The sequence below is a fragment of the Maylandia zebra genome, linkage group LG9, assembly GCF_041146795.1.
Source record: "Maylandia zebra isolate NMK-2024a linkage group LG9, Mzebra_GT3a, whole genome shotgun sequence".
Lineage (NCBI taxonomy): Eukaryota > Metazoa > Chordata > Actinopteri > Cichliformes > Cichlidae > Maylandia > Maylandia zebra.
The window spans coordinates 16,510,325-16,533,499 of record NC_135175.1 but is presented as its reverse complement, the minus strand read 5'-3'; the positions used below and the strand labels follow the sequence as shown (position 1 = coordinate 16,533,499).

At 39.6% G+C, this 23,175-nt stretch overlaps 2 protein-coding genes across 4 annotated transcripts in view; both read right to left on the bottom strand.

The window, feature by feature from the left end:
• ctnnd2a (catenin (cadherin-associated protein), delta 2a) overlaps window positions 1-23,175 on the bottom strand; it is a 265,108-nt gene that overhangs the window by 112,233 nt on the left and 129,700 nt on the right. For 2 of the 3 annotated variants that reach the window (XM_076888085.1, XM_076888087.1), the window contains exon 12: window positions 5,569-5,941. In XM_076888085.1, the coding sequence (XP_076744200.1) occupies window positions 5,569-5,941 (373 nt within the window). The remainder of the gene's footprint in view (window positions 1-5,568; window positions 5,942-23,175) is intronic. The other variant, XM_076888086.1, reaches the window with a different exon arrangement.
• LOC143420289 (histone-lysine N-methyltransferase set-1-like) lies at window positions 151-3,831 on the bottom strand. Its single transcript, XM_076888089.1, has 5 exons — window positions 3,158-3,831; window positions 2,344-2,464; window positions 2,098-2,260; window positions 1,786-1,978; window positions 151-464 (listed from the first exon to the last, which is right to left on the bottom strand). The coding sequence occupies exons 1-5, from the start codon at window positions 3,194-3,196 to the stop codon at window positions 336-338; spliced, it is 645 nt and encodes a 214-aa protein (XP_076744204.1). The 5' UTR covers window positions 3,197-3,831; the 3' UTR covers window positions 151-335.

Here is a 23,175-nt window from a genome sequence, read left to right as displayed (position 1 = left end):
CAACATAGAAACAAAGCACATGCAGTCAGCTCTGCATGCTGTAGGTCAAACTGTCAAGACATACGAGAAGACCCCTCCTAAAACCAGAGTGATGTCACCATGAAGCAAACTTTGACGGAGTCTCCCAATAACAGTGTGGTCCTCCTAAGTCACATTTGGGTGGTTAACACACACACACACACACACACTCAGATGTTATCCAGACTTGCACTTTGAAACAATGAAAAGGACCTACAAGCCACGGTCCATGTAAATCACATCACACCCAGGTGACTGCCAAACACACACACACACGGCATCCATAAAGAATGATGATAGATTAAATTATTAGTTCATTAAGTGGTACACTGGATTATATTTACCCTTTCAGGCTCTGGATGTTTCAGGTCCAGATCATTGTTTGGAAAGCTGTTTGGTTGTGGCTTTAGGCAGCTCACAGTCTTCTGAATCTGGCTGGTCTCAGTCTTCGTGTGTAACAGATAGAGAATGAATATACAGTGCATTTTTGAAGAGGCTTTTGAAACATTAAATAAACTGTATGAGAAAGATAAGTTTCAAGCTATTGTCTTTAAAATATTCACTGTCATGTATAGAGAATTTAAGGCCCTATGATTAAGAGACAAATAGTCAGTGTGATTTCTTTATTTTTTAAGCCATTGCTAAAGGAGTAAAACAATCACCTGTAGCAGCAACGAACTGTCACTAGGGCCCATTTATCTTCAAGGGACAAAATTTAAAATGAATCTAACTAAAGAGGCTACACAGCAAAATCTCCAGTGTTAAATTAACACTAGAGAGTGTCTATATGGGTCCACACAACACTGTTGAGTGTTGAATTAACACTTTTGACAGTGTTATATGTTTAAAAGTAACCTAGTCAGTTTTGAAGATTAACAAAGACTAACACTGAGCAGTGCTGATTTTCTAACACTGGAATATTTCTAACATTTTGAGTTATTTTCCAGTGTTAGAAAATCAGCACTGCTCAGTGTTAGCCATTGTTAATCTTCAAAACTGACTAGGTTACTTTTAAACATATAACACTGTCAAAAGTGTTAATTTAACACTCAACAGTGTTGTATTTAACACTCAGAGGTGTGGACCCTTATAGACACTCTCCAGTGTTAATTTAACACTGGAGATTTTGCTGTGTAGAATCACATTAAACATCAATCACTGTTAAAATTTAGAAACCGAAAGCCATTTTTTATTTCTGCATACCTGCTGATATTTTTTTAGTGCTTTTAGAGGGCTTTGATGTGGCAGCCATCACAATTGCCTGTTTTCCATTAGTACCTACCCCTGTTTTTCCAGTAGGTTATAGTACCATGTAGTTTTTCAGTAACTACTGCACCAAGGTTCCAAGTGATCCAAAGTGATCAGAAAATTTGACATAGACTGAATGCCACCAGGTGGCTGGTCAATGGTGTCACTCGATAAGTTATGAGTGCGCCTCCTTCGTGAAAATCCAAGCCATCATTTTTGAAACTCTGAAATGTTTGAAATAGCGACCAAAATTAACAGCGTGATCCCTGAATTGAACACTAAAGTATAGACTGAGCAGCAGGCATTTTGTCACCTTGACGTCCATGCTTGCTGTGGCATTTATATCACTGGATGCTCGGCTGCATTGCTATAGTTACCCCAGGCACAGTAGGTGATACTCAATTTCAGTGAAAAACTAGATGCCCTAAGTCACGTTAAGCCAATTTGAGTAGGTACAAATGTAAAAATGGCTTAGGGTATGCAATTTATCAGTTCCAAAAAGTACAATTGTAGAAATACCTTGCATCTCCAGAGCCAATCCGAGTCACCATAATTATAGTCTATTTCTTCGCCTGGACTTATGTCTCTGCTTGCAAATAAGCATAGATGGGGCTTTCCATTGATATTTAATATTTTCATCTTAGCACTTGGACTGATGTGGTTGTCGTTGACAAGTCTGCCTAATGACCCATCTTCTTGAGATGCATCCACACTGTGGGGTTAGGCAAAAAAGTATTAGCTTAACTAGTTAGTTAGGAAGCTTTTTTTTTTCATAAATCAAAAGCAATGTGTCATTTAATCTTAATCAAACTACACTGATATAATACGCACCACCAGAGTTTTCCATCAAACTTGAATTCAAACATGAACACCTTCAGGCTGTCATGATAAACTCTGTGTCTCCGCTCACATTCTTCTTTTGTTATGAGTTTACCTCTGTATTCCAAAAGAAAGTCTCCTTTTTGGAATGGAACAGTCGTGAAAATGCCCCGACCTGAATTGCAGAGGCATACCAAGTGAGTGACAAAAGACAAAGTGACAAACTCCAAATCTAATCCAAACTAAAGACCAACTTACCTTTGAAGGCATTTATGTAGTGGATATCAAGTCCCAGTTTGTCCCTTCCAGCAGAAACATGACAGACTGCATCCTCCCGTGGAGGAATGCGTCTCCTTCGCATGTTCTCCTGTACGATTGGCTGTATTACCAAAGCATATAAAGTATTACGATTATCGTCATCATTGTCATCATCATCAGTAGTAGCAGAACTAGCAGTAGTGTAGTTTACAGCATAAACACAGCTGACTTATTCATAGTGCTAATTTATGCCTTCTTTTAAAATGTTAAAGGCCTAGTACTCAAAATGGCGACATGTGACATTTCTGTAATGGCGACTGCAGAGAGTGATACAAGTACTGAGAAAGCTTAGGCATCAAAACTGTAAGAAGTTTTTTCTTCAGGCATATAAATAAATACACGACTAAATACACTTATACCCTTGCTTTTATTTTAGGGCTGTCAGCAGAATGACAGACATTGGACAAACTGCCCGAAATTAGCTAACAGCGACATCAGGGATTTTGACTCAGACTGCGCTGGTTTAATTGTTAATCGCGTTAGTCGCGATGTCGGCATTAACACGTTTAAGCCACAATAATGCTTTAACACCGAGTAAATCCTAACACGGGTTAGCCCGCTTTATCGCGTTGACGCGGTTAGTCGTCAGCCCTATTTTATTTACTCAATGACAAACGCTGGGGCCGTTTTACTTCTTCAAAGACTCACTAACAGTCCATAAAGCATAAATTAAACCAGTTTAATATAGGCCTGTGCACCTATAATTTCATATAGTATTAAAGTCATGGTGCATTTTACATTAAAAAAGGCTTACCTTTGTGTTTTTAATCCGTCTTCGTATTGCCGTCGACATACACTTGTTAAAGGGCACGCGCGCGAAAGTTGTGGCGCCGTTTCCTGTAGGTACCGCCTATATATATAACCTACCAATCACAATGACTTCCGGCCGTGTGTATTGAAAATGTGTATTAAATTGCAGTACCTACACACATCCACTCTAACTCGAAACGTCGCTGTGCAATACACTGGAATACACAAAAATCAGGTGAGGGGTATAGGTGGACTTTTAAGAAAATCAGAAAATCTTTTAATTATAGTTTAATAAATGAATTTACACTACAGTTTAAGCAAATACAGGTCAAAAGATAAATAATGACCTCATAAGAAGTAGAAAAAATTATTATTTAGACACTTAAAAATGCATTTACAAGTCATGTTTTAGGGGGACACATGAATACACAGCAAAAAGTCGAAATGTCCCCGGAGCCCAGGTACAGCGCAGGTCAAATGTCAATCCATACCACATAGACGCACTCACACACACACACACACACACACACACACACACACTTATGTATAGAAATACATTTCAGCGTACAACTTAATATATTAAAACCAGTTATACAACGGATTAGCTAATTTAGCCTTTTAGGTATGCAATGCCTCTTTTCATCATCAAATACTAGATTTAGGATGTGAAAATGCAATCGCTCACATTTTCTTATCTTACTGACCTATATTCACTTCTGGCTCTCCAGTATCTCTTTGAACCTTCTGGAAACATATTTCTGTCTACTCTTACAACTATTTTGTTATGTTATGTTGTTGCTGTGTGAAGATTATGCCTTAATAAAACATATACCTCGCTCAGAATTGATACTACTTTGCTAAAGAAGAAGTGTTTATGAACAACAAAGTCCAGAGTGCAAAGAAAAAGACAATAATCGTTCCTTTTGTGAAGTAAACAGATACGATATTCTAGTGTAAGTCAGAAGTGCTGTGTTTATTTTATAATAACAAAACTCACCAGATATGAGCTTTCACTTGATTGGGTACATTGGCTGTTGTGAAATATGAAGACTGTCTTGAGTCAGTCAGTCTAACTATATCATCAAAAGTAGACACATCCTACAGTAAGACTGCAGGATTTTGTGACGGACTTTACCTTCATCAGACTGTGCACATGCTAATCATTTCCCCCCTCTTTTTTTACTTTCATTGTCACTGTTCTTAATAATCTCCCACTCTCTCTGTTCACTGTGTTCTTTCTCCCTTTCAGTGACTGACAGCTGCTGCTGAGACTTGATCCACCCGCCTCAGTCCCTCTTGCTCTGTAATTAAAGGAATTATACATCAAGAGTCCTGTGAAATATGTATAAAAAAAAGACGGGGAATGAGCTTTGCTTAATTGCAAAGACAAGAGGATGGAAGTGATCACAGCCCAGTAGGATGCTTTTACGCACAGCATGACACTATGGGAGGTGAAAAAAAAAGTCTCAAGCAACTGGTGTGTGACTGGAGTAAAACAGTGTCTTATTAGATCGTTTTTCCTCGTACATATGAGGTAGCTGCACTGGACAAAAAAACAGAAGTTTAATTTGGCAAAAACTTTTTGTATATTTATGAGAGATTTTCCTGTCAAATTAAAGAATAATTGCTGTTTACCTTCATTTTTCAAAGTCTAGAGTGTGGACAAACCAGATATGCAAAATCTTTCTTCAGTGTTTTGGTATCTGAAGTGCCTTCAAATTTTTACACTGGTACCTGAGACAACACACTTACTTCAACGTGCCTGTTCTTAACTTTGAGACATTTTCAGCGTAAATGCATTTTCGGGCATAAAGACCTGTTTTTAGAGAGCTTTAGAAAAAAACCTGATGGTCATGGCTGAGTTGAGTGTGTGACTGTTACTAAAGGTTTTTCTTAACCACAAGACCATGAAATCTACCTGTTTGTGCAGAAAAGCTTTGACTGTGAGTTTATAAGAACACTGCAATTTTAAGCTTTTTAAAGCAACTCAAAAGCACCGTTGTGATTTCACTGAAAGTAATAATTTGAAATCTTCGGAAACATGATTGGAGTTATGAATATATGATGAGCGTTGGCAATTCAAACTGAGGTCAGTCATAAGATGTCCCTTGATTGGAGCTTGTAATCAGATGACAGATCACAAAGTTTGAATAATGGCATGATCAGTGGCTGACTATATTAATCTGTGTCTAGAGCTAGGTGTTATTAACATTTTTGTAAAGTTAGGACAAAGTCTTGAGCAGTCAGTATAACATCCTCTGAAGTGACTCATGTGATGTGTACGTGTGTCTAGGCATTGTATTTTTTATTATGTTGAACATACAAGATGTGATCCAATAAACCCCTAAAAAAATACATGTATACACAGATACTCATGCACACAACACACACTCTACAACTCTCTTTTCATCCTACCTTGGATCTTTTTGAATAGAGTCAATAGAAGGTGAACGCTGCAGGCTGCCTTCGGGCGGCAGAGCTGGTCCTGACTTGCTGTAGGGTGATTCCACCACTGAAGGGCAGTACTGCAGGGTACGGTAGGGGTCAGCCACATAGGGATCTGAACCATATACATCTCCGCTACCACCACTCGAGGTGTAGCCTGGCCCCACTGTGGCATAGTTGTTGGTCCCGCCGCGGTTGTAGTTTCCTGTTCCTGTGCCGTGACTTCCAGTGCGCTGCAAAGGGGCGGAGTCGACACCAGGGGAGGAGGGTGCTATGGCAGGAAAGTAGGGACAGAGGACATAACTTAGGTCACGGACCTGATCATGGATACGCATGGTCAGGTCTACAGAGGAGAGCGAATGAGGGAAGAGGAGGAGAGAAGGGCAAGGACACGAGCACAGGAGAGGAAGGACAGAAAAGCAAACACAGCGATGAACAGTCATTTGGAAAAAACTCCATATAGGTAAAAAAAAAACATTGGCCTTATTCCCATGATTAAAAGAGAGAGATTATAATCTAGTAAGATAAAATTAAACACATGAAATACTATATCATAAATCTATTGACAATTTAACACAATTCTTGATAGCTGTACAGCAGAAATCACTGTAAATGCCTGTTTTTGTCAAAGCCCGTTCAATCCTACAGTGCCAACAGCACATTAAAAAATGGTTGTGGAGTAGTTCTGCCCCCATGTTTAAGACAGTGGCAAGGAAAAAAATACTTTTGACAATGAGAGACTACAATCATTGTTAGAGTTGTCACTGCAATGACACACTACTCCATCAGTCTGCAATAAAATATGTAAACTTTGCTCTAGTTCATGCGAGGGAAGGGATGAGTCCACACATTTTGAGAGATCATGGTGAGGTCACCCTGGTGATCAAAAAGGACTAAAAACATACATAAAATGTATAAATAAAACAACAACAAGGCATCTCTCTTTGGAGTGACTTTGAAATTGAATTGGGATTTGCTGGAGGGTGTAAGCAGCCTTCAGGGGCACAGTAGCTGTCTTCCCTCCGTGATGCACTGAAACAGTGGAGTGGTGATATATCAAGGTGTTAATGTGAGTCTGGGGGGCTCGTTTCTTTGGCTGTAAAAACACTGAGACAGACCGTGGAGGGGGGGGAATCCATCTTATCCATCATTAGGACAAAGGTATATGCAGACTGAAAACAGCACGTGAAAAACACCATAAACATCTTCTTCAAGGAGTAAGCAATAAATCACAGAGCCTTGTAATCGATATGCGGCCGTATGATTGGCTTAGGCTTTAACATAGGCCAATGAACCTCCAATCACAAACAGAATTAGCCTTTAAAACCTGCCTGGATGAGGCAGACTAAAACTCCCCATATAAGCAAATAGAATCCTATGCATTTCATATAAACAGATGACAAGGTGCGTTTACCAGCCAGAGCACAAATTAACAAAAGACTGGAGGTTGTGTGGAAGTGAGAGTGTGCTGAGGCTGAGTGTCTTATCGTTACGTGACTCTTTAGCACTGTCTCGAGTGCTGGCATTTACCTGACCTTCACAACCCTCTTATCACTCTCTTTTTCACCTCCATCTCTCTCTCGCACACTCACACAAACACACACCCATGCATCTGATCTGCCCAACCTATTTTGTACACAAGGCTGACGAAACCAGTCCTTTAACGATCCTATTCCATATTCTTGAACTGAACTTCTTCAAACAATTCTGGAGAACTCTATGAGCGGCACAAGAAACCTTAGGGATGACGTAATCACTTTAGCATATTTTTTATCTCCTGGGTGACACAGACATGCATGAGCAGTTAAGTACAGACAAGTTTGTGTTTGGATGCCTGCACTCTTTAAAATGAATGTGCATGTAAGGAGCACTCCCGTGATCATCATCATTTAAAAATGAGAGAAAACAGAAGAAGGACTTTGGTTTGACTTTCCAGCTTTTTTTGTTTTTTGACTTAATATCGTTTCAGCTGCTCAGCTTGGATTTGTCAACTTCTGGTTACCACTCGTACTTTTTTTTTTGTATTTAGGCCACATAGCATGCATTATGGAGAATGGACAGCACCACCTTAACGAGTGCACACTGACTAAATCCTTTGCCCGCCCCAGCAGGAATTTTGTCAGTTACTGGCAATCCAACTAGGGAAGACAGGGCGATTGGATCACAATCCTAGTGCGCACTGATGCCCCAAATTTGACAATCCAAAGAATTAGGCAGGAAAACAGTGGATGAGTCCAGGGGAAAGAAAAGGCTGCAGCTGAGAAAGCCACGTTTTAGAGAACAAAGTCAGTCAATACAGGAAAAAGAAAAGAAATGCGAGGCAATGGAGGGAGCACATACAACAGAGGGTATAGGAGGGTAATGAAGCAGCATTATTCCCATCAGAAGCAAATCCCAGACTTTTCTGTAGTCTTAAAATTGTGTCTGCGGTGTGTCTGTCTTTCTGTCTCATTAGTGTCCGGGTTTTAGACTAACACCACCAGTGTCAGTGTGCACTCACCGAGAGACTTGACAACCAGACAGGACAAACCTCAGAGCAAAAGAGGGGGTGGAAGAACAGTGAAAAGAAGGGAAAAATGTCATGTCAAATTATTTTTATAGCCTGTGCTGTGACCACTAAAAAGGAGTGTCCTTGGTTATAAGCTAAAAAAGTAAAGGAAAAAGGAACAAAATCAAGAATGATAAAGAGAGATGGTTGGGAACAAAGAACAGAAAGAATCCTCCCAAAATGTGCTGCCAAATCACTGTTTTAGCCGCTCCTTTTGTTTTCATACTCTGTTACAGTACTTTGTATTCTGCTTCCCCGTGCCTCTTTATGCAATTCATTTTCCTACTCACACAATCTTTCCTTCTACACTCTGCGGTCTCTTCTTAAACTACTCTAAGTAAATGGTATGCTACTGAATTTATGATTTGCTCAGTTAATGGTGTGGTCTGAGTGATGGATTGACCTCTGGGGCCAATACTGCCTGCCAAATCAGGATGTGGGTGCCTGACTAATGCATGTGTATTTTGTATTTGTACACCTGTGTTTCTTCTCGTGTTCCTTACTTTTGAGAGTAAATTGGGACTTTAGGCTGTTGAAGTAATTGCATTTTTGACCAAAAAATTAAGTCATTCGGGACCTGAAAGCGAGAATAAGATCTGTTGAGGTTAGATTTAAGCATATAATTGAGTGTTAACGTTTATATATGGAATAAACACACAGTGTGAAAGGGTGTGTCTATCATGAGTTTGCTGAAGACCAGCAGAACACAACTTACAGGGTGTTTCATGAAATATTAAACAAATCACGAAACATGTGGTGTTGTGTATACCAGATACACACACACGTGCACTTTCCACTAACACGTCTCACACCTAACACTCTGGCAGCGTGAAATTGTGTTTGAGAGGAAATAAAAAGGCGGGTGTGTCTTTGTATTCCCTTGCATCTGCAAAGAGTAAACAAATTGCGGCTGTGCTCCTGCTGGCAGATTAGCGACGGAAAGGGAAACTCTATTAGTCATTTGACACAGTGATACCTCTGCAATTAGCCAGTCGGCTGAGGGGCCGCCTCGCTTGATTTTATTTTCTTGGGCTGCTGCAACTAGGAAAACCTGTCTGAATGCACAAGAGATGGAGGAAAGGGGAAGGGGGAGAGGGAAAAACTAGGGGATAAAACCAGCACTTTAAGCTTTCCATATCCATCTAAACTTCTTATTCTTTCATCTCTGCTTCAGTGTCTTTCAACTGTACTCTGGTCACTATCGTGTTTCCTGCATCAATTCCTTGCCCTTTTCTCTTTCTTTGCTTTTTTCCGAATTCTCCAGCTCTATCACTCTCTGCCTTTACCTCCATCCCTCTTTTAGCTCGTGGATTTCTTCTGAAACCTCCCTTTTGATTTACCAACCTCTCCCTTTTACCGTAGCTTACTCCTTCTCTCATTCCATTTTTGTCAGTCGTCCTCTCCTCATCATCGTTTCATTTGATGCTTTGTGTTCCTCTTCTTCCCTAACAAGCGTCTGTCTTTCTCTTTCCTTCCCTCCCTTCACTGTCGTTCTAGTAGACTATGTGATCAGAGCTGAGGACATGTCCTTTCTCTCGACACGCTTCACTGCTCAGCACGATTACACAAAGCCCCATCAGTACAGTCTCTATCTCTCTCACATACACACACTCACACAGACATCGCCGTCATCACACATACATGGATTACTAAATGTGCCAGTGATTGACTTAGACTGAACATGCATGCCTGTAACGCATCTTTTTCTAATGCTTTAAGGTCATTTACCAACATGCGCACGCAACCTTGGCTTCAGCAGCCATGGAAGAAGCACATTTCCGAAGATAAATACACACACACACTCACATGGACACAAACACGCACCCTGCTTGGATGTGAAGGAGAGTAAGGATTAGTTTCTCCCTCTGTTTATCCCTAGGAGAGCCTCCTGGCCAACACACAGCTCTTGATGTTCCTGAGCTCCTAAACACTGGAAGACCGACACCCCCCTACCCCTACACACACACACTCACAAGTGCTCTCCCTTGCACTTTCAGTATCAAGTATACAGCTTTTTATAGTGTTGAAGCTGTAGGATACTTGTTTCCATGACTAAAGGTGCCATGTCTTTCAGGAATCATGCTGGCTGGACACAGCAGGACTCCAGGATGTTGCTAATTGTTCGTGCTGTGGATGTACAACGGCTAAAATGATAAAATAAGAGAATATTTTGTTTGTATTTATAGGTGATATACACCACTATACATGACACCCTTATAATCATAGTTGCAGAGGTTTGTAATTTCTTGTAACTGCCACAAGAACTCAAATCTGCTCTGATGATAAACGAGTAGATAGCTACTATAAAATAGCATAAGGCCACGGGCTGGTTTTGTTCTTGTTTCCTGAATCTTTTGAGTCATGAGTAATTTTTCAGTCACCTTTCCTTCATGCTTTGGCATCAGCAACTGCTGTGCTTTTAACCTGTCCTATGGGCCTATTCTAACATCACACATGTTTGTTAAAGATTGCAAATTATTTTGATAATGAGAAAAATCTGACTTTAGACCTCTGTGTGTCTACAATAACTCATGTTCATGGACAAAAATTATAAAGGAAAAACTGTTGACTAATTGATTTGATGACCACCATAGCTGAGGGTACTAGGATGAGGTGGAAGTGACAAAGTTAAAGATGGTAAGGTTTTCAATGGGAGTGACCAAGAGGGACAGGATTAGAAATGAGTCCACCCTTTGACAAAGGTTGTTAAAGGTGGAACTACCAGGCAGGAGGAAAAGAGGAAGACATGGAGGAAGTGAAGGCAAACGGAGAGTTGAGAGAGGGTTGGCGTGACAGAAGCGGTTGTAGGAATAGGGTGACATGGAGGGAATCTACAGGTACCTTGGTGTTCATCTGAACAATAGACTGGACTGGACTCATAACTCAGACGCCCTCTACAGGAAAGGGCAGAGCAGGCTGTACCTGCTGCGGAGACTCAGGTCGTTTGGAGTGGAGGGCCCACTCCTGAAGACCTTCTATGACTCTGTTGTGGCTTCTGCTATCTTTTATGGCGTGGTCTGCTGGGGCGGCAGCATCTCTGCTGGGGACAGGAAGAGACTGAACAGGGTGATCCGAAGGGCCAGCTCTGTTCTAGGATGCCCTCTGGACCCAGTGGAGGTGGTGAGTGACAGGAGAACGGCGGCTAAGCTGTCATCCCTGTTGGACAACATCTCCCACCCCATGCAGCAGACTGTGACAGCACTGAGCAGCTCCTTCAGTGGGAGACTGCGGCACCCACGGTGTGGGACGGAGAGATTTCGCAGGTCTTTCCTCCCCACTGCTGTCAGACTCCATAATAAAGACTTTAACTGATCAAGCACACACATCCATACATATGCAATAATACCAAGTGCAATAATCCTTTCTGTCATCGTTGTATTTTTACTCAGTTGTATATAGTATTTGTATTTGTATTCTATTTTTATCTTATTGTATATTTATTTTATTTTATTCTACTGTATATAGTATTTTATTTTATTCTATTCTGTACAGTTGTGTACTGTATTTATTCTTATTGTATTCTAATTTTTGCCTCATAACTTTTGCACTGTCCACTTCCTGCTGTGACAAAACAAATTTCCCACGTGTGGGACTAATAAAGGTTATCTTATCTTATCTTATCTTATCTTATCTAACGTGAGCAGTCAAAAGCAGACAAGGCTAAAAGCCAGATAACGAAAAGATAACCCAGACACACTGAACTTGCTCAGTAAAAAGACGAACCAATAAATGTTTGTGACTTCATGCATAAAGAAATGGACTGAGCAAACTTGTATTAAAATTAAACTAGAAAATAGCTGGACTTCCAGTTTAACTGATCATGACTTACTTATTTGAATTTGACCAATATAAATAAGGTAGTAAGAGGGGCGGCTAAAAGAAGATGTACTAGATCATTGTCATAGACACTGCGATGATTATTTGTCACCTTTGTTAGGATATTTAACAAGAACGTGTTATGGTAGGGAAATACATCAAAGTGCAATGATTACCACTTAAAAACAATAAACAATGGATCAATAAAACATAAAAAAGCATCAAACACATGTGATTTCATGAAGACAATCAGTGTTGTGTAGGCTGTGTTATCGCTGATGACAAAAAATGTTTTTTTACAGTTATGAATAACTGCTGATAAAACTGAGAATATGCTAATCGCTACTGTAAGTGTAAACTGAGTAAGCATGTCACAGAAGCATGTGTGCAGCATTGTGTTCCTGTGCATGCCTTGGGTTTGCAAGGACTGGTGTTTTTGTGTTTGTACATACCTAAAAACGAGCACTTTTAACACATGTGTGGAGTGTTTTGTGAGTGGGTCTGTGGGGCAACTACTTTGGGTTATATTTAGGAAATGCCATATGTCTTCCCGAAGGAAAGCATTTTGTGCTGATCTTGTGAGTTATCAGATGCTCTGTAATTAAAACTTTCTGAGACTTCAGCAAAACCTCCCTGTAAATACTGTGCAAGTTTAAGCTATGATAAAAGTCACCTGGATTTCACATATGGACTGAGCTTTTATCAACAGCTTGTTCAACAGCGCTGTCATTTCTAGTTAAACGTACTGTAACAAATCAGTTTATCAGTTTGACAGGCATTGCTGCACATAATATTTATATGATAATCCTGAAAAAATAAATCCATTTTCACTTTTCTTTTTCTCACCTCCTTTTTTAAGTCCGTTTTTGTTTTCTTGGTTAATTAAACTGAGATTAGACATTGTCTTTCAAAAGAGAGCTGGCTGCAGTATGACAGTCTGGGCATTTAACCAGAACAAATGTTTTCGCAATGGAGTAAACATCACATTATAAGTAAGTGCAAATTCACACATCTTTCTTTACTGGTGTTGAAAAGGCAGTAGGTCCATTAACAATCCAAGAGGATCACGGGCCAAGCTGAAATTGATCTTGGCCAAACAGACCTAATCTAACCTGGCGACAGAGAAATCCTCCTGGAGTGACACAATAAAGTGACTGGGGAGAAGCCAGAAAGTTTAACAATACCGCAGCACTTTAATTTTATGCTACAAGGATTTATCAGGCAATAACTATTGTACTGCACATTAGTAGGGGATGCCGTGACCAGATTTTTGATTCAAGCCTAGGGACTGTGCATCTTCAATACAGCATCTATTCTGATACTTATTTGAGATCTAAATACTGTTGAAGCATTAAGCAGATGATGTAAATGATGTAAACAATCCACTGTTACAGTTGCAGGAACTACAAAGAAACGTATTCTAGTTAAGGCTGTACAGAGGTGATGCTTCTTTTCCCTCATAAAAAACATTTGGGAGAGTCGGGACTGCAGGGACCACACGAAGCCAAACATAAGCAAGTTTTATTTTGTCCTGTCATCAACTTGTGGAAAAACTGTTAATTAGTGACAGCTGATATTGACCTTCCACCAGCAAAATGTGTTATTATCTGTTTTGATTTTATATACTGTTTTGTTTGTTTGTTTGTTTGTTTGTTTGTTTGTTAAGTGGGTTTAGAGCTCTGGGTAGCTCCCCAACTGGGTCTAGACTGGGTCTAGAGAGTATTTTAAATTCAGGGAATTTAAAATAGAAAGTAGCTCGTCCACAGAAGGACTGGTAGCTCCCCTTACGATAAGGGTTCAGATCGCGCGAACAGGTGTGAAATGTGTGTGTTTAGTTAGTTTGTTTGTTTGCTTGTTTTAATCAATTTTAAATCATGCTTTTTATTTGTTTTTGTTTCTAATGTCTCTGTAAAGCACTTTGAATCACCTTGTTGTTGAATTGTGCTATACAAATAAATTTGCCTTGCCTTGCCTTGCCTTGCCTTATTTTTAAAAAAGTGAAAGTGATGATCATGCCTCTTGGATGTTCTGCACAGTTTGTTCAGACACTTTGATTCTCACTCTTAGGTGCATGCTTGCAGGGTAGACCCTGGCTATCATTAAAAACAGCAGTGCTGCAATGCTAGCAGACTAAGGTGAATATGGAAGAGTTTAGTAACAAGCTTTACAAGCTTTGATCAGCTCTGATGACTTGTTTTAAATCGAAAGTGTTCTTAGTGTTTGTTTGGTTTTTGACTTTTTTGCTAATTAGATTTTATTAATAACGGCCATCATGTTTGAGTATAAGGATGTTCATAAGTGCACTTCGGACAGCCTAGTTTGCAAGCTGATGAATTACTTTGTCCTCGTATCATCAGATCTATGGCTGTACATCATGGACACTCAGGTGAAGAGAGGACCTGAGCTGTCAAATGATCACCACCTGGCAGTGAGTTGGATCAGATGGCATGGGAAGACGCAGGACAAGCCTGGCATAACCAAACATATATTGCAAGTGCGTTGGGATTGCATGGCAGAGGCCTGTGTCTGGGAGATTTTCCAGGTATGCTTCCTATTCAAAGACTCCAAGAAGGCAAAGTACTTTGACAGTCAGAACCGTCTCTCTGGCTTGCTATGTAACACAAAAGGAATATATTATGCCCTCCCTTAACAAATTAACGTGAGTCTTCCACATTCCCTGAATATGTATTTCAAAATTTAGCTCAAAACACCCCTTATAATTCTCCCTGTTGTAACTTTATAGTGTTTGTTCTCACTCAAGAAAGATATACAACAAAGCATTGTTAGTTGAATTGACAAAAACCTAAAACCTCAATCACACCTAACCGTTTTCACTAAGGTGGTTATTTGTTTCTGGGTGCGCTTACATAAACGGGGACATCTGATGAACCAACTGTGTTCTGCCTGCCTCATTACATTATCTAGATTGTCAGGTAATGAAGTTCAATAAAGAATATAAAAAATAAAATGGCGAAAGGAAAATGTGTTGTTGCAAATAAGGCAAGAGGGCAATGCAGCAGAAAATAGCTGTGCTGTGAATTCATGGGTTAATATATTTATTTTACCACTCAGTGCTCTCTCAGCAAGGCTATTTATTTCATATATGACAGCTGCACATTAGAGTTATAAAACTTTAAACCTGATCCTCTTAAACATTACCGGCTCTTCAGTGCATTGAGATCTGATGCAGTCCCATAGCCTAATGAAGAATGTATGAAACATACTCCTCCAGCAGAAAATGACTGTTGCACTTTACAGCACGGTGTTGTTAAAAGACTCAGTGATAATGTGGCATATCATAGCAGACTTCAAAACACAAATCGAAACAGAACTTTCTTTGGATGGAGTATCTATTTAGCATAAGTAGGCCATGTGAAAATGAAGCCACCTTTGTGACGCTTATATTAAAAAAGTGGCAAAGTTAGTTAAGGTTAATAACTGTGATTGTGGTCTTATTAGTAAATATACAGTGTACACTCCTATTCACATTCTTTAAAATACAGGCAGCCGACAGTGCCTCCTGTCAGCTACCTAGTAGATACACCTATGGGATAAATTTGAAAATCCTAGGTGATTTTCAGAAAACCTAACCTCTGCTCTCTGACCTTGAGGTCAAACTGGTCCCAAGATTAGTATAAATGCAACTATGGCATTGATTTCCAATTTCTTCTCGAATTATCACATTCACAAACTTGGGTGTTCATGCTGCCCACCCGCCTGCCAGGTGGCGTGACGACAAGACCCCATCAGCTTTTGACAGCCGAGGGGTAAAAAGTTAATAAGTTGTTAACAGGTGATTTTCAGTAAGTGTGTTTATGTTTTTTACACCAACAGTCCTACCTGTATTACTGCATGTAAATAGTCATCATAGATGGACTTACAAATATCAAGTATCTATTATGAGGGCATTATATAAAGTGTTACCCGTCATACCAATTTTTGGTGCCTTTTTAAAAGGCCAAAAAGTCTTTAAATCTTAAATATCCATTAAATAAGTTTGATTAAACACACATAAACACACAATTCAAGTGGCCGTGACTACTATCCGGTCGTTAAGTCTGACGTCACTAGCTGTGTCCGGGCCTAAACTCCGCTGCAGGTCCATATATCAAACGATCACTATGGCATTACTGAGAGTTGAAAAACTGTCTAAAGTCTTTCATCTGTAATAAAATGATCAGCGTTCTGCTCTACCAGGTGTAACAATTGAGTTTAACATCCAGGCATCCATGAAAACGGAATTTATGACATTTAACAGAGTTAGAAGTTAGCAGGAAGTTAGCTCGCTAGCTTCTATCTAAATACAATATAGCATGTCCTGACTGCGGGGTTTTGGAAACAAATTAAAACGTCCAGCTCTGTTATCACTTCCAACATAAATGAAGACAGAAAACTAAACAGCAGTGACGTTTGTAGGGTTACTGAAGTTGGGCTAGCTGGTATATAATGATGTGCTACGTGACCGCTAGCGACACAGCTATGTTAGCATAATATAAACAAGCTAACTTTTTTCCACTCGATAAAAGTTAACGTGAGTGTTCTCGGTGGTCAGGAACAAATGTAATCGCATGGCAGGATGCTGTAAAAGGACCAAACTTCAGCCAGGAGAACAACTGAGATAATCCATCCACAATACGAGGTTAGTCATTCATATGCTGCTGCATGGGCTGGGCTGTAGTTACATCCTAAGGTTTTAAAAACTGAGCTTAAATAAATGATTAGCGGTAATAAAAGCCGAGGGAGGTCAACAGTGATCACTGACTGTTTTAGGAGCTTTTTGAGATTAAATAGAAGAAAATGCATAACATTAAACATGTAAACAACACAAAAGCCATATTAAACACAGACTACTTTAGGCCCGGAAGTAGGATTCGTCACATCATCACTTAACTACCGGATAACAAGCCACATTGAAGAACTAAGGAATATGTGCCAGATGAAACTGAGCTTTCCTTTCTCTTCTTTCTTTTCACGGATCTGTCAGTTTCTCTGTTAAAGAGAAGCCCTAAACTCCCCTTGCCTTGTGCTCAGGTCGAGATATACTCAGTAACAGTACACTCTCTTCACTTCTTTGTCTCCCCCCTCCTCTCTTGGGTTTCTTTTCTTTCTCTTCCTCATCTCGCTTCTCCATCACTCTCTTGCTTCTATCCCCCTCATTAGGATGTCAGATCTCATTACAGAAGAAAAACAGCCGATTTAAAGGAGAAAGCAGATTGGTTTAATGGTTTGATGCAAATCCCTTCTCGTATTTTTTTCTTTCCTTTTACTGAGCATGTTTATGTGTGCAAATTCACACTGGAGAAAGGAACCAGTGCCACGGGGCTGCATATTCAAGCAAAAATAATCATGCTTTGCAAAAAACTTCACAACAAGCAAACAAACACACACACACACACTTGCACTTATGTAACAGACCAGAGTTGATCCCTTGTCCCAGCAACTGAATACATTTCAGTTCTGAAACGTAATGAGTAAAAAAGTTTTGAACACTGCAGTATTTCCAGATAAGACTACAAACAACTACATGAAATTACTGTCTGTCATCCTTAAAAAGAGGAGCTAGCAGTTGTAAGGCACTACAGTCCATTAGACTAAAATTATGCCAAGAATTGAAAATACATGACATAAAATGGACATAGATATAAAGTGTATTAGAGATATTTAAAATGCATAATGTCTATGTGAATAACACCACAGCAAAATATAGTGTAGAATATCAATAAGAATTATTTGCCAAATGCAGTGCACTGTCCACACTATCTGGTCAACACATGACAAACTTTTATTACATACACTTAAGAAATGGGGAATGTGAGATTACAGTTTTTACACTGACTGAAATTTTCTGTAAAATGTATTTAAAGTCCAAAAAAAAGAAGTGTATTCACTTTTATTCATACAGCCTGGCAGCATTCGGTTGTCTGGATCCGCAAGCTGTTCAGAAAATATTACTTTGTTTTTACTGTGGCTTAGTGACTACTGATTGTCTGAATTTGTATCTGTCTCTTCTAAAGATATGTTAGGGATAGATGTTAAAATATAAACCATCTCTTATCAACTGCAATAGACCAACCTTGAGAAATAACAGCTACACTGAATCCAGCCATTCTCACAGTCACCACCTGAGCTACATGCAGGCCTAATGTTAAGCTATTAAAGAGAAAAACAGCCACAGTCATTCAGAGACACTGTTATTCCCAATGGTTAGAGTCATTAATACAAGTCAAGATAGCTTTTATGAGATAAAGAGGGAAAGTACAAAGACAAAAAAGTAACCGCAAACGCAGAAGGGAAGGACGAAATGGTAGAAAACAAGGAGAGGTCAGAAAAAAGGAAAGAAAAAACAGACAATACGGGCATAAAACAGCACAAGGTAAAGACTTACATTCTTCTCTTAATTAGCAGAGATGATAGATGAGACAGAGGAACAAAAAAAAAAAAGTCAGAATGGTAAACATATTTGTAAAGAGAAAAAGGAAATCATTGCAAGCAGTAGGAGAGATCACAACATCATTAAGATAATGGAGGAAATAAGACTGATGTTACAGAAAAAGGAAGCGATTGTAAATTAAGACAGGAAAGCATAGTGACAAGTGAAGCGTAGGCTGATTTTAGAAGCACAATCTCTTGTGGGAAAATATACCAGCATGTAGGTGTATTCATGTGCGCGCTGGAGAAGATGTGGCCATGCAGGAATAATCGTTTAAAATAGGCCGCATTAACCTGCAGCCCTCTGGGGCACTGGCCTGGTTTAATCCAAGAATGAAACACATCACTGCCTGCACACATGCATGCAAAAACACGCAAATACACACTCATAGTTGCTATACATAGAGTTGTGCTGTGTAGATGTAAAAGTAATGAAGAGGCTGAGACTGTAGCAAATCACTGAAGAAGATTGTGTAGATGTGAGAGATGTTTGATTGGGGGGTGACACATGTAGTCGAGGTTTAGTAAAAGCTTTTTTATTTTTCCTTCAGTTGTATTAGCCACAGTGACAGTGCTGTTAATGCAACACTCACAGCAACAATTAATGTAGTGCTGAAATGAACTGAGCTAGAAGACTTGAGAGCTGTGGAAGCCAAGCAGACAGGTTTACCAATTACCAACATTTTAAACTCAACTTGAGTGAACTGTCAAAGTGTGCTGACAAATAGCTGTCCGCTGTGCTGGGAGACAATGGCTTCCTGAGACTACAGGTCTGTTGGTTTACTGCAGTGTTGGACATAAAATAAGCCATCAGACTAGCAGAGTATTGTGAAAATCAACATCATTCTGGCAAAAGTTTGCCACAATGTAACTAACTTAGTCACAACTCTAACATTTTACCTTCTAAAATCATTTGAACTATAGATCAGAGGCCACCGTATATCCACTTTACTCGCTTCTTCTTCATGTCCTGTTTGTTCCTAATTCGCATTTCCTTTCGTGTGTCTCTTTGAGATAAAACCGGCCCAGAAAAACAGTAGCTATAAAAACAGCGCACGCAAAATTAGAGTCACTTAGATGGCTTTTGTTGTACCACGTTGCTCCTCTTCATAGTTAAGTGCCCAGTTAAATAATACTATGCCCCCTGCTCTCAGCGAATATTGTGGGCTTCATTTGACTGCCGTGTTTAAATTGGCCCTAAATTAGACTGACACTGTGCACCACACACTGCAGACCTCTGACTACAACTTTGGAAATTTTGAAGTCAAATACCCACACAAAACTGTCTCTCTTTTCTTTTCAGCAAAGGGATGACTTATAGCATTAATTACATTGATCCATGCCAGCTTAATGAACCAATAATGTGAGCTTGCCATCGCCAAGAAAAGGCACTATGACATAATTAATGACTTACCGCTTACTATGTCAGCACAGCCCTTATCAGTTCATTATGTGCCATCACTCTATGCATTATGAACCTTATTAGACAACCTCCTTTTCACTGCACATGCTATTCACACAAATTTCAAAATACGCTGTGTAAAGGCCAAGCTTTAATTCAATAGCCCTGAGACTTCAAGGTGCTGTTAATCTTCGGTGTGTTGTTCTTGCAGTGTAGTTACAAGGGCCAAGCGCAGCAGGGAAATATTTGTGCATGAGATAAAATATATGCTCTGATGAAGGATTTAGCTCCAACAACATCAGACAATCTATTAAAACACTGTATCATTGGAGAAGTGCATTGTAAACTTCCAGTGTTACAATTAAATGCACACGGTCTAATCCACAGTCTATTGATTTTCGTAGCTGCAGTGCAAATTTCCTTTGTGAGTTTCTCATACCCATCTATTGAAACTACAAATACAAGGCACAGTAAATTATAGATAACACTGGATTATCTCTGTGCACTTCTGAAGCATACTTATTTAAATGATTTCTGCTTGCAAAGACAATATCACTGTATGAAGCGTTCTGAATTTCACTGATTGTAATCAAAGCAATATCCCACAAGAATATGAGCAAACCCAATGACCCAACTCTGAAATGTGCTTCAAAAGCTATGCTTGGTGCTTATGGAAGATGTTCTTTCCTTTTAAGTGAGTGAAACTGATGAACTCAAACTCTGGTCTAGGGTGGCACATTTACTGTCATAATTCTGACCTGAATGCTAATGATAGCTATTAAGGATCGACTCGTTAAAGACGTCGACGGAGCTGTGAAAGCGGCTTGAGAGACTTGGGTGTTTTTTTGTGGATATGATACCGTAATGGGATTAACATGGTATACCTAAACCCACAACGAGATAAGCTCAATGAGGTCCTATTAAAAATACACTGCTGGCAACAATGGAGAGCGAGTGAGAATGACTGTGTGAGTTCGATAGTAAATGTATCCAACTGCAGTTCATTGCGAATAAAAAAAAGGGAAAAAAACATCCACACAGCCTATTGTGCTTCACAAACACAATAAGCTTGGCAATGCCTTTTTCTATGCCACTTACTCTTTATTTTTAATAAAGCATTATCTTCATTTGGCTCTAGACTTGATAGAAATTCACTGGACCAACTAGACAACATACCATTCACTTTGTAGAAAAGAAAACTGGCACTGACGAGGGTTGATATATTCAGTGCAAAGGTATCTCAGTTGTTCCTGACATTGGTTAACAAGTATTATTTTTGCTTGGTGACTGATTAAAAACAACTTTAGATACTAGAGAACACACATATTGTCTCATTACAAAAGTTAATTGCAGCACATTTTTGCATTTTTATGTTAGACATGATGCATTATTTGCCTAGTGTGTGGCAGAAAAATAGTGGATATCATAAACTATTCAAGGACCAATTCTTATATTTTAAACTATGGAAAAGCTGTTGAAGTTACACTTTATATTTAAGACATATATGGGTTGATCTTCCTGAGCAGAAACACACCAATGGGCTTAAAAATGCCATCTACAAAATCAAGGACTGTTCTTTGTTGTGAACCATCTTGGCCTTGCTCAAATATGGACATGTATTCTGAGATGTACTGGTATTTAAGGAGAATTTTTAGGTATCTATATGTGTAGTATGTATTTTTCTGAGAGCTTTTTACTTTTACTGTGGCTACATCTATCTCTACAATATATATTTCTACTTTCAAGTCCTTAGATTTTCAAATTAGGCCAGTTACTTCACATTAAATGACTCTCTCATACAATGACTGCTTCTGCCATCCGTGAACAATTTACCATGGCGTCAAGCAAAGCACAGTGCAGTGTTGGAGTGCAGTCTTTGCATGACCAATAGAAATGAGGAATGACATGAAGTGGGTACATATTATACACATACACATCACTGGGCGCAGAAAGAAAAAAGACATACACAGATTGCACAACACATATTTGGGACCTTCACTTAGCCTAGCAGGCAGAGCAGTGAATGTAACTCTCTTTGTGAAAGGGCCTTAATACATTCAATTGATTTGAACCTAAATCAACTGGAACAATAACACATAAAAGACAATCATATTGGCTTATCTATCACCGGAGCCTAATGCTAGTTAAAAACAATGAAAGAGGGAAAAGCCATAATTTATGTATAATTTCTAGTCGTATACTCAAGGGTTTAAGTAGGTCAGAACTATCAGAATAGTGTTTTTAGAGAAAATTTCCACAACTTTTGGTTACATTACTAAAGCATAAGAAAAGTGAGAGTGATCATGAAGGAAATAGCATGGAAGGTAATTTTAAATGGAGCATTTCTAACAGTCAGAGAATATCAGCAGGAGCTGAGCTCTAAACTGATCACCAACTGGCTGAGTTGGATCAGGTGGAAGGGGAAGTTAGTGGGCAGGGCTGGCACAGCCAAATGTATTATGATGGTGTGGTGGGAACATCTAACAGATCTTAAATTCCTACCTCCGGCAGAAGTTTGACAGCATTCCGAGGGAGACTCGGGAGACTGAGTCTACCACGTGGATCATGTTCTGCACCTTCATTGAGGTGATTGCACGGACCTGTGGCCACAGGGTAGTTGATCTGTTTCATGGTTTTACAGTGTCTGAACCAGATGTTGGATGGTGGTGAAGAAAGCAGTCAAGCTGAAGAATGGGTCCTATTGAGCTTGGTTAGCCTGTGGGACTGAGGGCAGGTAACAAGCGCGGTGTGGCTCTGGCTCCAGCAAAAATTCAGGTGTGGGAGGAGTTTGGTGAGGCCATGTAACAAGATTTTTGGTCTACCTCAAAACAATTCTCGCAAACCGTCAGATGCCTCAAGAGGAGGAAGCAGTGCTCTGCTCACATTAGGTACAGTGGGAGTGGGGTGCTGCTGACTTCAAGTGGGTATATAATCAGGTGGTGGATGGAATACTTAGAGGATCTCGTCTGAGTCTGGGAACGAGACGGATAACTCAGATTGAGGTATCTGTTTGACTACACTTTGGTAGTCTCAGGATCTTGTCTTTGCTTTTAGTGGATGATATAATTCTGTTCACATTATCAGGTGATGGCTTCCAGGTCGCACTGGAGTGGTTCTTAGTTTAGTGTTAAACAGCAGAATTGAGAATTAGCATCTCCAAGTTTGAGACCGCAGGTCTCAGTGGGAGAAGGTTGAAATGCCCACTCTCAGTCAGGGACAAGTTATGATTATAATATGACAACAGGTTTAGCCCATAAAGAACTATTTTTTTTGCTTTTGTCCTATAGATATATCTCACAGAAGTTAAATCAGTACTTCAACTCACCTCAACTTCAGCCTGTTTCTTACCTACTGAAAACAAAATTAAGGCCAGAGAGCCACA

What these genes read in the sequence shown, in the direction of transcription:
- LOC143420289 (XM_076888089.1), bottom strand. Translation starts at nt 3,196, where the DNA reads ATGTCGACGGCAATACGAAGACGGATTAAAAACACAAAG. An exon ending in CTACATAAATGCCTTCAAAG is followed by an intron (nt 2,261 to 2,343) that starts GTAAGTTGGTCT and finishes TCTGCAATTCAG; the next exon opens with GTCGGGGCATTTTCACGACT. An exon ending in TTTGATGGAAAACTCTGGTG is followed by an intron (nt 1,979 to 2,097) that starts GTGCGTATTATA and finishes CTAACCCCACAG; the next exon opens with TGTGGATGCATCTCAAGAAG.